At 37.6% G+C, this 11,854-nt stretch overlaps 1 protein-coding gene across 1 annotated transcript; it reads right to left on the bottom strand.

The window, feature by feature from the left end:
• Positions 1-2,416: 2,416 nt before the first annotated feature.
• On the bottom strand, positions 2,417-11,144 carry LOC108767606 (uncharacterized). The gene is made up of 2 exons (XM_018517570.1): positions 10,941-11,144; positions 2,417-10,808 (listed from the first exon to the last, which is right to left on the bottom strand). The coding sequence occupies exons 1-2, from the start codon at positions 11,142-11,144 to the stop codon at positions 2,532-2,534; spliced, it is 8,481 nt and encodes a 2,826-aa protein (XP_018373072.1). The 3' UTR covers positions 2,417-2,531.
• Between the last annotated feature and the right edge of the window lie 710 nt (positions 11,145-11,854).

Raw genomic sequence — 11,854 nt, 5'->3', positions numbered from 1 at the left:
GCAACCACGATAAATCATTGTATAATATTAAATAAATTCGTATATTTTACCAAACGACTTCATATGTAGCGAAAAAAATTATTTGTAATCAGATGAAATAATATGATGTCATGTAATCTGTGGGACAATATTTCAGCTAGTGGTTACCCCCTCGGATGTGGCACATTTACATAAAACATGGTTACATAATTTGCATGTACTTCCGTCATTATTGTGACCGGCTTGGAATTTTTTTTAGTGTTACGGGATACGGATCGAATTGAATGTGATAGAATTGAATATCTCGATAACTAAACAGCTTCAATTTTATTAGAGTATAATCGATTTACAAACACGCTTCGCGTTCGAACGTATCGAGAGACGGTAATGATCTGTTTCGTCGCTGTCTCGCAAGCAATCGCGTGACTCGTCTTCAGAGAATCTGTTTATTTCTAGATTGTTCGAAACGATTTCATTTGCCTAGCTTTGAAATCGACGCTATTTTTTCTTTCTTTTATTTTCTTATACCGCGTATAACATTCGCGTAAAAAAAAAACGGATGATTACTCTCAGTCTCCAGCTGTATCGATGATTCGGCCTAGTCAAAAATATGTTACGAATGTTGCGATGCACCATAGCCTGCTATTTATAATTATATGCCATTTTAGTGTTTTGGTGAGCGTTGTAGAATGATTTCGCTCGTTCGCTGATTCGCATGTTTACCTTCTTTTCCTACTTTGAACAGCTAAGCGGCCTTCGGCTAAACGTGTACCTGCTATTCTCGCGGATTCCGAATACATTTCTCCGAATGCTTTTATAATATTATGATTATCGTGCTTCAATTGTATTACAGCTGAGGCAGTGGCGATGCATTCGCCACATTTTTATAGGGGGATCCATACATATATCTATTGATATATGGGACCTACACGTTTAACGCCTGATTCGAATGGCGCTGATGATCGAAGGTCTCGCAATCACCAGGTGGAGCTATTTTCGGCTCCTTAAACGCGAAAAATCGAGTATGTATGTGGGCGCAGGTGAAATTGAACCCGGGTCTACAGATCGCGAGTCAATCGCACCGAGCAGTAAACCACTCGACGTCTCTGTGTTATAGTATATTAAGGTGATTCTTTAATCGAGTTACCATACAAATGTCTAACTTTTTAATATAATGAACTTGAAGTACTGTAATTGACGTGTGAAAATTCTACGGTAGATTAACAATGAAATCAGAGGAAAAAAATATTGAAAATGTAACCTTTTACGTAGTAAAAGTTAGTGACAGATAAGGCTCTCAGACGCTTTTTTGACTCTAATTGCACACAAATCTTACCACAGATTTTTCTTAAAAACGAAATTATAATAGTTTAAAAAATTACGATTTTAGTGGTCACAAAAAAGTAATAGGCCAACGGCCATTCTGGAAAGATATTTACGTGCATAAACTCGCATATTTTAACCTCGAAAAGTAAATATAATCTCATCTTGTTTTTATTCGATGAAGAGGCAGCTCTTGATTTATTATCGTATATGTTCCATACTATTTTATTAAGATATACGCGTAGTTTTAATATTTTATCCAAATTATGCAGATATTTGTAATTTTGGGTGGATTCTGAAGTACCCCAAATTTTTGGCACTTTACTAAAGAACCACCTTAAATATTTCTAACTTATAATTAGATCTTAAATTAGTTTTCAAAAGCTAGAGAAGATCATTGACCCCAAAGGTTGTTGATACTTAATTACAAAACGAGAGTATTTAATTAGACGACGGAATTTAATGTATGTAAATTACATAATTGAAACAATCATCGCCTCTAACAATATTTCAATCATTATGTCTATAATTTATACAAATTAATTGGAATCTATCATTCCTCTTTAAAAACATTTTTATTATAATGTAATATAATATTATATTATAATAATATATAGTATATAACATAATACATTACACATCACATATTTAGAATAACTGATAACATAAATTTATATAATAGATATTATTTACATTACAAATATATGTGGATAATTATGTATTTAAAAAACTGAAAAAGTATTAACACCAGATTGAAACAAATGTAGAATTATTCATAGATCAAAGCATAAAACTAATCTAAGCATTTTTATTTAAAATGTTAACAAATAAAAGTATATCAATTATTACTCCAAATTAAAAAAATATTTTCTTTCTAGCATATTTCATTTACTTTCAAATATAATCACTAGAGCTAAATTCTTCTTTCTATTTTTAATAAATAATTATCACACTGTTTTATTACGCATTTATTAACAATTCACATTTTAATAATTTGTATATACATATAACGAGTAAATGATAAACATATGCACCTCGCAAAATTTAGTTTATCTCGATCCATCTTTTATGTTAATTCTTCTTTTCTTTTTAGATAAATTTTTTTCGTTCAGTCACTTGTGTAAATTTCCGACAATTGTCACATTTCCGTCATAGTTGATATTCGATTTGTGATGTATTCGTTGGGAATAATGTGATTTTTTTGATATAAGCTTTTCAGACAATAATTTCTATGAGGATGCTGGAGAAGATTCTACCTTTTCCACAAATATAAACGAATTGTTATCGCCTTTGTCGTTAAGGTAGTTAGAACTGCTCAATTTTGTTTGCCAATTCAGATTATTTTTTGACTTAATACGTCTTATCTTTTTTGCTATCTTGTATTTGATACGAGCTTTATTAGCAGAAATGTCGCTGAGCAATGATTTTTTTGTTGCTCGATCGTTTTTCTTCTTTGTTTTTGCGCGATTTGATAGTAATTTTATCGAGTTACTCATGTTTTGTATTTGCGGTTGCTTGAAATTTAACTTTTGTCGAGCGTTATGGAAATGTTCAGGAGCGTTGATAACAATGCGAGTTCCATCGTTGTAAACATTAGATTGTTCATCAATATGTTTGAGGTGTCCTTCTTCAGATGGCAATATGGTTTCCAACATGTTTTCGATGGCAGCGTTCAGCGATTCTTTATTCTCGTAGAAAGTATGCGATACTTTTGTACCTAAGTGATCATTCTGTTTGAGAGATTGAGATTTGTTATCCGGGAATTCTTCAAATATTCTCACATGCGGCTTTTCCTCGTAAACGATGTCGGTGTTCAGATCGACGCTTTCTTCTCCTGGACCGTCCAACCTCACCGCCGGTATCAATGACGTTATTTGCTGCTTCACGTCATCGGGCACTTCAGAAACGTTAACGAGATGCTCGCACAGTGCTTTCAAGTACGAGCCTCTCGTTGCATAGGCCATGTGATCAAAACCTATAGCGTGCACCAGATTATCGTATTTACGTTCGAAAAAAATCGCTACCTTCACCGCGTCAGTCTCATTTATCTTCGTATAATCAATAGCCCGCATCACGCCGTACAAGTCCACGTCCACATTGGAATCGTGCGCATACGTCTTCAATTCGATCGGCTGTACACTGGGACCAGTGGTGATTATTTTATCTCTGAAGTACTCGAGAGCCTCCTGTTGCACGGGATCCTGCTGCACACTTTCCAGTTCCTGGCCCAAGTCCATAATAGCCTGCAAGAGTCGACCTTTTGTCGCGTACTCGAATGGATCTCTTGGTAACTTCAGTTTACGCAGTAAATCAGGAATGGAGAAGAACTTGATGATACCACGAATGATTCTTTCATTTCTCGTCTTCGGTAGCGCGAAAAAGAGCGATTGCACATTGATATCATCCATTGTTCTCGATGTCGTAGGCTCAATCTTAATCTCATTGTGCAGAGTACGATTTAGATAATCTGATTCTGCGCGATACTCGAGCGAAAAATCGTCTGGTCGATTGATCGTGTTAGTCAACATCAGGTCATTGATTGCAAATAACCTGTCTTTATAAGTAGGATAGTTTGTAGCATAATTATTTCCGAAGAGGCGCTGGAATCCCCACGACACGAAATATTTTCGAATGACGTTCACCTTGCTCGAATGATATCTATAATCGCGCATCTGTTTTAGCGCATACTCTACTTCTTCAATGTGAATATCATTCACGAGATGCTCCTTAAAACTCTCGATGCTCTCTCGTATCGTGTCGATATTTTCTTTTTCTACCTGTTTCAGCATCTGCAGGAGCAACTGTTTCGGCGTGTCTTCTGATAGTAATATCTTGTCCATTGACGTTTGCACATCTTGACATTGCATGAGAAACCTGAGATCATCATATTTGTGATCACTTGGAATTTCACCAATGGCTCGATTTATCTCGTAAGGTGAGAGCACTTCATTGTACGTTTCAGTAGGTGATCCGTTATTTAGCCATGTTCTAAACAGAGTCATAAGATAGTCATGTAAAAATACCTCCATGTCGTTAATCAACGATTTGCTTTTGATTAATTCCGGTCTACTAATAAATTCTCTCATTACCACGCGCAGCATAGAAAATACAGATCCATAAGAAAAAGTGCGATAAATGTCTTCGACGGGCGCGGCTATGTCTTCCGCATGACCCAGTGTGTACAGTCTTAGTGGCACCAGTTGCTGAAATTGTGGTGTGCTACTTAATCCTCGAGATAGATAAAGAAAAATTTGTTCCTTTTCGAACTTATGTATATTATCGCTGCAAGCTTTAAACGCGATTTTCAGGGGTCCGTCTATCTTCACATCACGCAGAAATAGTTCTGAGAAGCGCATCAATCTCGACCATTCGCTATAACTGGTAATTGATGGTGACTGATAGTCCAATTGAAAGCGGAAATTCGGTGGCAATATCTGAATCAGATTTTCGGACTTTAACACAAAATCTCGATAGTGTGAGCATGGTGCAGTGGCCACGACCACCGAGTTATATAGTGTCGTTATGCGTTCCTGTGGTACATGTACTTGTTCCGGTAAGGACTTCGTGTTCTTCTCCAGAGAATCGAGGGCGGAAAACATCTTGTCGTTTTGCAATTCCTTGATGTTTCGTAGAGCGGTTAACAGATCGAAAATACGCAGCTTGAAAGTGCGTGACGTTTGATACAGATCGAGATCCCAAGGAAGAAGCGACGTGATGTCCGTCTTCGACAAGACTCGCAGCAAGGATTTTATCGAGGTGAAATGAGTACACGGTATCGCTCGTATCAAAACTTCCACATGATTCCGGGTAACGTCAATGTCGGGCAATTTCTCTATCAAGGTCTTGGCGTTAGTTAATGCCTGCTTTGTACTAATGTCCGTGGGATTGGCCACCTTACAGTAGTGCAGAACCTTCATGATCTTCATTTTCCGAGACTTTATGTTGCTGAGATTGAAATAAATCGGCAAATAAGGCATCAAAGTTGTTAGCTTACAATTCTTTACAAGCAATTCCACGTGGAAAGTATTCAACGGCAATGTCGACAATAGCTTCTCGATTTCTGTGTCGTTCACCATAGGTATATCCGGCATCTTGCTGACGATTCTTTTAGCGAAATTGATTGAACTTAATGAAGATTGAAACGCGTTGCTTTTCGATAATTCGTTCAAGACTGCTAACACTCTTAGTTTCTTCGTTTTATATTCAGTAAGCTGGAAATTTAAAGGTAAAGCCAAAATAACCTTCCTAGTTGTCATCTGAAACTTGAGTCGCTCAATTTGCTTGTACTGCTTGAACGGAATCTCTCTTCTGATAGATCTTATATCGTTGCTGCCAATTACGGATTTATACGGTATTATTTCGGAACTAAATTTCATCAATTCGTTTATGAGTATGTCAAAGGCTGTTTTCAGCTTATCGTTCTTCGCAGAACCAAGAGTGATTCTCAGCAATAATAAAACATCATGTAACGCCGCTCTATGAGTAGACGCTTGCTTTATGTTGAAATTTCCGGGTAATAACTTGATCAACGTGGAAGGTTTCAAATATTTTTTAACGAGCTCAATGTAAGGTACTCCCTCGGTAGGAAGTATGTTTAGAAGTGGCACAAGATCGTCCTCCGTGATGTCTGGAACGTACGGATAAGTCTCCACTTCTTGGAGAAGTCCCTCCAATTCCGAATGAACATCCGTATCTGATTTTAAAAGCTGCCGTAGCAAATGTAGCATTTTCGTCTTATATGTCGGTTGGTTGTTGAAGGTAAACGATTCCGGCAGTAAACTCATTAATTTTTCAGGCTTCATAAATTTACGTATTTTCGGTAGAGACATATTTAATAGGCTGACAAATTCGAGATCCTCGCTGGACACCTGCTTGGAAACTAGAGCTTGGCGAAACGATGAAGTGCGTTCGCGCAAAGACTGTCTCACGAACCTCATAATCTTGTAAAGAATTACCTTTCGTCTCAAGCTGGGTAATTGCAGCAGATTATCCAACACAACGACGAGGGCATCGATCGACGAATTGTAACTAGTGTACTTGAAATTCGGCGGCAGATACTTGATCATATTATCGTGGTTTAGGAATATTTTGAGAGGCGCTAAATCGTATTTGAGTTTAAGACTCGCCAAAGTACGTTGAATGTTCTTGACATCTTGCTCAGTAATGAAGTTGTAACGTTTCTCAAGATAATGCCGTAATTTATTCGCCGATTTGTAAACATTCTCGTTCTCAATCTCATCATCCTCCAACAGCATCAGCAGATGATGTAATTTTTTGGCCGAAGTAGAAAATATATTCCAATCCGTATCTTTGTACTTGATGTATTTGAAAATTTTTCCGGTCTTTAAGAATATCTTGATGGATATAAAGTCTTTCTTGTGTGGTATCAAAATAAGCATTTTTTGCCAATTTTCCTTAGTCAAATCTCCCTTTGAAGGCTTGCTGGAACCTATCGTTAGCTCGAGAGCACGTTTGAACGATTGCAGATGTTTTTGCATGTCATAGTCGACAAATGCTGGTCTTTCACGCAATAAATATTCAACGATATTTTTAAGTATTTCGATATTATCGTTGGATGTGTCGAAGAATTCTTCCGTATTCAAATAATTTAGTATTTCGAGATTTAAGATGGAATTGAGATAATCTACATTGATTTGCTCAACGTGTCCAAGTTCTAATAGCAACGGTCTGAGTTGAAAACCGGTGACAATTGGGTAGCTCAAATGTTCGACATCTGACAGCAGCTTGTTTAATTTATTCATCGCAGCATAATCACTGCTGACTTCCGGCAAATCCCCCATCTTGGACAATAAAGTAATTAGTGGAGTTTTTGATTGAACGATCTCGTTATCGTTCGTTAAACGAGACAGCGTATTGGCATTAAACAAATGATTGATATGTTTGAATTGTTGTCTGATGCTATGCGGAATGCTGTTCACTATGTCTTCGAGGTCCGAAATCAGCGTACCCGTGGCTTCTCCTTTTTTAGGTTGAATATTTTTTAGCGTTGAGAGCGCATCAAATAATTGCGTATTATTGTCCATCTGTTGTTTTTGGAGAACGTGCAGTAAAGTGCGATACCGCTTTCTGGGATCAGTAACTGCAAGAATGGTGGGTCCAAACTTCTCGTTGATATCTTTTCTATGCAAGTATAATCTGATGGGAGCGAGCTCACTGGTATAAGTAATTCCCATATCATCAAGTACAGTTAATAGATCCACGTTCACCCCAAAGTCGAATACGTCTTGTCTAACGGCGCTCAACAATTTGAAAACTTTGTCGTTCTTTTTGATCACAGGATGCAGTAGCAAACGATGTAATAATCCCAGTAGCGATATTTTAGCCGATTTACCGGAAGGAACGGTAACTTTGATTTTATTTAGTCCGGTAGGAGTTAGAAGTTTTCTAACAGGATCGTAAACGGCAGCCTTCATGGTAGCAACAGCACTTCTTAGTGTTTCGATATTTGTTCTCCATCCTTTCAAGCTTGCCTCGACTTTGAAAATGGCTTTTATTAGAGGAAGGCTATTGGCGACATCAACCCGTTGTTTCGCGAAGTGTAGAATCATTAGCAAGAGTTCTTCCTTTTTTAACGAATCGGAGTTTCTGATGTTTTCCGGTAGAATGCTGTAAGCCCAATCTAATGTCAGCAGTTTTCTCAGTGATTCGGTGAAAGAATCTATAGGCAAAACTGATAGAGCGTTACTAATTCGTTCTTTACTGACACGTGACGCTTCATCTAAATTTTCTTTATATGTTATTTCTTTAAAAATCATCGATGCGGCCTTCGTCCGATTTTCCGTCTCATTTTTGTCGATGATCTGCTGGAAATAATCTTGCAACCAAGCTTGTCGTTCTTCGGGCGAAATTGTTAGGTTCTTCAATTTGCTTATTTCTAATAAAAGTGGCTGATAAATGATATTACTTGGATCTTGCAACGATTGGATCAAGTAAGCAAAAATTGGTGTTTGACGATCGTCATCATTCGTACCGTCCAAGGAACTCAATGCCGCCCTGACACGTCTCTGGAGCAATTTTTCCGCGCGTATTATACGAGACTCTGTTAAATTTTTCAGAAGCATAATCAAAGCGTCACGCGCGGTAGCTGTTTCTAAAGCTGCAAGATTAAATTTTGGCACGAGCTTCATCAGATTCGCTTTTCTCAGCAACAGGCTCACGGGCTTCACGTATGTGTTGCTTGGCAGATATTCCAACATTGCTTCCAACGTTCGTTTTTTCAGGATCTTAGTGTTGATCAGAATCTCTTTCTCCAAGATATTTTCTGCCTGTTTCACAAGGTCGGCAAGATTCGCGTCCAATGAGATTTGATAAATGGGATAAGTCAAAGCTCTGGCGAGAACGTTTTCCGGCGTTCCACTGATGGAGATGTTCCAGTCACCGACATTCGTATATGCGTACGAGTCAAGAATTTCATCCTGCAGTATTTTGTTATGAGACAACAGTTGTTGAACCAGGTACACAAAATCTGAGCGATCGAAAGTTTTAATCGGCAATGATGATCCATTGATATTATCGACAGCAAATCTCAGCGCTTCGGAAAGCTTCGGGTCTGTATTTTTCAAGCCTACGGTTTGTAATATAAGCAGAAGTTTTTCTATCGGCGTGTGTACATCAGCCAAACTGAAAGTCGATGACAAATATGTAAATAATTTTTGTATCTTGAAGAGTATTTTCAGCGGCAGATACCGTGGATCGCTATCGATATACGGCAGATATTTTAGTAACAATTGCAAATCCTTTGAGATATATAAATTGATTAGCAGTGGTTCTTCAAGATAATTATGAGCGTTCTGGAGAGCTCTAGATAAAAGTTCGTCGGATTTGACTGGAGGAAGTGTCAGCGCTCTTTTCAACATGGCTAGTAATAAGCTCCTTGGTGTTTCGTATTCAAACTTGTTGAACTCGAAGCCAAGAATATTGAGAATGTTCGGCTTGGACAGAAAATTCATCATAGGAGCGAATTTTTCGCTTTTGAAGATATTCGGTATGAGCCTTAACAAAGAAAAGAAGTCGACCTCAACATCCATTGAATCATCCCTTTGAAAGATGATGCCAGAATTATAGAGCAGCCCTCGTTTAAGGGCTAAACCGTCGACGCGTCCCTTATAAATGAAATTATCGATAACGTTCGCTTGCGTCTTGTTTAGAGGGACATTTTTTAAATGCATCAGCGAGATCAAGATTAATTCCCAGGGATCACCACTCACTCGTCTATCCCCGAAGGCGTAGGTCCATGGCAGATCCTCGGATAAATGGGGACGTAACATTTTCATTGCGTCGCTAATGTTCTGCTGCAGACACGGCGTATCAAAGGAATCTAAATAATCGTTGACCTCATAAAAGCTAATTGGCACTGTATAGTGATAATTGGCATCGTTCGCCAGTTTTTGCGAGACGAAAGGTATCAGCAAGGACAAAGGTTTCCTTAAATGCCGTAGATGTGGTTTTCTACGGAGACAAGACAGCACTTGTAAAAGAGCCTCATCACCTGCTTCATAGAAACCAATATCGAGATCTTGAAAATGCGAATCGTCAAGATGGTCAAAGAGATATTTAGCTACAGCAACGACATTATCGGGATAATAATCGTTCGTTACTATCAAGAGCTTTTTTAAGTTATCTTTGCTCTTAAGAGTGAGCGGATAAGGCTCTATATTGAAATTCTGAAGTAATAATGAAGTGGTCTCCCTAATTGCCTCGGATGACAGCTCGTCTGTCTCCAGTCTTTCAAGCACAGTTTTCAAAAAATTCGTCGTGTTCTCTAGATTCGGTCCCATATATTGCAGTAGGGCGTCCTCCGAGCTCGATCGTTCCTTCAATCGTTGCGCGATAAATTTGATGGCGGTATGGACTTCCGGATCCGTCAGATCAAACGTCGGATAATTTAATAATATCGCTGACACTGTACGCAGATTAAGAATCTGATCGCCATTGCGAGCGGCTTGTAACAGAAAGTCAATGCCTTTCGTTAAAGATGGAGGCACCACGCCGGCCCTTCGCTTATCGCGCGAGATCGATTCGATCACTTTCTGGTCTATGTTGAGCAACATATCGGTGAGTGGCACCTGCTCCAAGGCTGCGTGAACGTCGGAAAAGGTATTTATGCAGAGTGACGCGTATTCGGAAACGAAGCGGTTGTCAACCCTCTCCAACATTTGTAGAAGCTTGTATAGTTGCTGCCTCGGTGGCTTATTTTTCAGTGCCGGCAGAACTTGAAGTAATTCATAGACCGCGACTCGACGATTTCGTACGGCGTCGTGAATCAGCTCGAAGGGTATTCTCACGTTGTCGTTGAAACAAAGCAGGAGCGTGCGGCCTAACGTCGTTATCAGATTGTCACGCAAAACTGCAGCAGCCTCCAAACGCGTTAAAACGTCCTGCGGCATGAGAGCCGGATGTTCAGCAACGCTTTTTAAAGTCTGACTAGGTACCATAGATTTTCGGGCGTTACAATGCCGATTATAATGCTTCTTTCCGTGCGAATTCTATCAAGTGGAAAGGCAGATGTAAAGAAAAGCAAATGTTATTTTGTTTTTCTTTTTTTACTTTTTCTTCTTGCTGTAATATAGTGTGAGGAAGTATATAAATGTGATATTCGACATATTATTTATGCTTACCGATACTTGTCGTTCAGCAACAGATTCTGTAAATTGACAGATCGATATTGACACTATTATGATCAATATTACAGCCCAGTTTATTCGAAACGGGATTCGGAAATTTTCAACGTTATATCGATGTTTGAGTGCCACTGTTCTTCTTTTACTTTCTGTAATGCAGCCTTTAGGATAATTGAAAGCTGCATATTTTCTATTAGCCATCTAGAGAAATATTTTAAGTTATATTTTAATTGTAGATCTTAATCTGAATATTTATTTGTGAAAATTTGATCAGCAAAAAGTATACTTTTTCTATATACAATGTACAAAAATTTAAATATTTTTCAAAATTTTATGTGCCACGCTGTTATAGTTTCGTTATCACTGATTGTGCATAAAAATCTATCTACATTTTCAGTGTGATATTATTCTCTTGAATTTTTATGTCTGCACTTTATCACAACACAATCCGCTTGCTATGACAGCATAAAATTACAATACACGTTGATAAGAAATTGATATGCACACCAAGCTAAGACACATTATTTCTATATCATGAAAGATTTATCGTTTAGCGTATGGTCTGTTAATTGTTTAACTGCAAGATACATGTTTCAAATTTGTCATTTTAAAGTAATTAAAACTGATAATAAATTTCACAAACATGCGCAAATATAAATTTAAAGAATAAACTAGTAAATAAAAAAAGGATGACTAAAAAAATAAAATCGTATAAAAGTATAAATATGTAGGAGTATACTGTATTATACGAGTAAATTTATTATTCAAAATATACTATAAAAATATTAGTTTAAATATTTTTTGTTAAATCAATTAGTTCATAAATAAATACACGAATATGTTATAAGTTAGAAAGAATCTACCATATATAATTTTAAAACTTTTACTTGTTATTTTTTTTATAGACTGTA

Source organism: Trachymyrmex cornetzi, unplaced genomic scaffold (genome assembly GCF_001594075.2).
Source record: "Trachymyrmex cornetzi isolate Tcor2-1 unplaced genomic scaffold, Tcor1.1 scaffold7, whole genome shotgun sequence".
Taxonomy (NCBI): Eukaryota; Metazoa; Arthropoda; class Insecta; order Hymenoptera; family Formicidae; genus Trachymyrmex; species Trachymyrmex cornetzi.
This window is presented reverse-complemented; position numbering and strand designations above follow the sequence as displayed.